General features: G+C 44.7%; 1 protein-coding gene across 1 annotated transcript; it reads right to left on the bottom strand.

Annotated features, from left to right (window-relative positions):
• Positions 1–351: 351 nt before the first annotated feature.
• On the bottom strand, positions 352–2,144 carry LOC125271142. The gene is made up of 2 exons (XM_048195131.1): positions 1,960–2,144; positions 352–1,897 (listed from the first exon to the last, which is right to left on the bottom strand). Exons 1-2 carry the CDS (start codon positions 2,127–2,129, stop codon positions 1,210–1,212), a joined length of 858 nt encoding a protein of 285 aa, XP_048051088.1. The 5' UTR covers positions 2,130–2,144; the 3' UTR covers positions 352–1,209.
• Positions 2,145–2,616: the final 472 nt, after the last annotated feature.

Genomic DNA, 2,616 nt, shown 5'->3' with positions numbered 1-2,616 from the left:
CTTTCTATAGCGGGACGAACTGTCTTTCCATGCGATTCTAAAGACCTCTAAACGAGTTTGTCTCCATTTGCGTTCTAGATTACGAGTTTCTCTTTTCATAGCGCGAGTAATACTGTTGTACCATGGAACAGTATTTTTCTCTCTAACCTTTTTTAATCTCATCGGTGCAACAGTATCTAATGTACTAGTAAAAATGGTGCACATACTGCTAGTCATTTCCTCAAGATCATTTGCGTGTTTGGGTACGATGAGCAGCTGAGACAGATCAGGCAGATTATTTGTGAATTTATCTATAGTTGTCGGGAGAATTGTTCTGCCTAGTCGATATCGTGGCGCAATTTGACAAATATCATCAGTATGCAGTACGCATGTTACAAGGTAGTGATCAGAGACGTCATCACTTTGCGGTAGAATTTCTATATCAGTAGGATTTATTCCATGTGATATAATTAAATCTAGAGTATGATTAAGACGGTGAGTGGGTCCAGTGACGTTTTGTTCGACCCCAAATGAGTTTAGTAAATCTGTAAACGCAGCCCCTAACGTATCATTTGTATTGTCTACATGAATGTTAAAATCTCCAACAATCAGCGCTTTATCAACGTTGACCAATAGGTCTGAGAGAAAGTCTGCAAACTCTTTTAGGAAATCAGCATAAGGCCCTGGAGGTCTATAAATGGTAGCCAAAGCAAGAGATAGTAGCGACTTTTTACTTATATCTGAGAGTGTAACATTTAGCATAAGAATTTCAAATGAATTAAACCTGTAGTTTGTTCTCTGAGTAACATTAAGTATCTCTCTATAGATTGTTGCTACACCACCGCCACGGCCAATCAGGCGGCATTTATTATTATAACGATAGCCAGGAGGACAAGACTCATTAAGACCAAAATAATCATTTGCTTTAAGCCATGTTTCAGTAAGGCAAATTACATCAAGACTATTATCCGTGATAATTTCATTTATGATAACTGCTTTAGGTGTCAGCGATCTAATGTTTAGTAGCCCTAGTTTTAGAGATTGTTTTTGTTCAGTAATTTTACAAAAATCTGGTTTGATCACGATTAGGTTTTTTCTAGATCCTTTATTTTTATTGTTAAACCTCACTATTCGGGGAATAGACACAGTTTCTATAGACTGTACTACACTCACATTTCTATCAATGAAGTGGGCAGAACACAGGCTGTGATTTGAGGTTTGACTTACTAGTCATATGGTGCGAAGCGTCTTGGAGATGTTCTCTGACAGAAGATCAGCTCCGATGCTGCTGGGGTGCAGGCCATCAGCACGGAAGAGCCTAGGACGCTCCCAGAAAAGATTCCAATTATTTACAAAGAGCAGCTTCTGTTCATTACACCAAGACATCAACCATTCATTTAAAGCAAATAATCTACTGAACCTTTCATGTCCTCGTCGGTACGTCGGAAGCGGTCCGGACATGATGATCCTCGTCGCGGGCGATGTGGCTCGTACCGTCTCGATCAGGCTTCTGAAGTCCTGCTTCAGCACCTCCGTCTGCCGCAGCCTGGTGTCGTTCACCCCCGCGTGCAGCACTACAGCTCCGATGGTCTCAGCACCGTTGAGGATCGCGGGAATCTGCGCAGAGACATCGAGAACACGAGCACCAGGAAAACAGTGACTGCGCACCTTACCTTTGGCTGTGGTAGCGTGGACGTGGCGGACGATGGAGTCTCCGATGACCACGGCGTCGCGTTCTGCCTCGCGAAGAGGGGAGAAGCGGTTCCGTGTCGAGACGTCGAAGACCGGGGGCGGCGGAGGAGAGGTCCTGGTCCGAGGCCTGGCTCGCGTCTTCCGCTGCTGAAGCACCCAAGGTCCCTGGTGTGACGGCGCCGGAGTGAACGAGGGCTGGGATGAACGCGTTCTTGGTGCTCGGGCCCTGTGCAGAGAAACACACGGCGTAGAGGAAGCAGGAGTGTTAATATCGCGCTGCAAACTTACCGAGGGTTGGTGAGCGTCAGCGCGAGAAGTTTCCAGCGCTGTCTGCCGCTCGCGTAGCTCGGCCTGCTTCTCGAGAAGGATCCGGATCTGCCGCTCCACGGCCTCCAGTTCCAACTGCACCGCATGCAGCTCAAACGTGTCCTCACCTGCACACAAAGGTAGAGAAACATCCAATACACTCGCCATTAGAGTAACTTAGATGAAACAATAATATTGTGAGAGAGAAGAGTACAAACGCTAGCGTAGCGTGGGCGTGGCACGCCGCTAATGCTAACGGGCTAAAGCTAGTAGCGAAAGTTCGGGAAGTCGGATAAAACTAGCGATATCAAGGTAATCCAAATGTTTTTTATATAAAATAATGTTTGGGATGTGTTCCCCCACCGAAAAAGAAAGAGTGATAGATTATAAGTTAGATTTTACGAGGCAAAAACAAACAATTAGGAATCAGCTCGACGGAGCTCTAGCTCAAACAACGCGGCAGCAACAAACAGGACGTGACGTGATTCGATTATTACTGGACAATTCGCCTTAATCATTGATGTAACAAACCAACAAATATAAGAAAATTGAATCCTAATTTGATGTATTGTTATAACACACATGCCTTTAGTAATTAGTAATAAACTTTATTTTCCCAGGTGAACGTGATAAAGACAA

The sequence above is a fragment of the Megalobrama amblycephala genome, linkage group LG7, assembly GCF_018812025.1.
Source record: "Megalobrama amblycephala isolate DHTTF-2021 linkage group LG7, ASM1881202v1, whole genome shotgun sequence".
Taxonomy (NCBI): domain Eukaryota; kingdom Metazoa; phylum Chordata; class Actinopteri; order Cypriniformes; family Xenocyprididae; genus Megalobrama; species Megalobrama amblycephala.
This window is presented reverse-complemented; position numbering and strand designations above follow the sequence as displayed.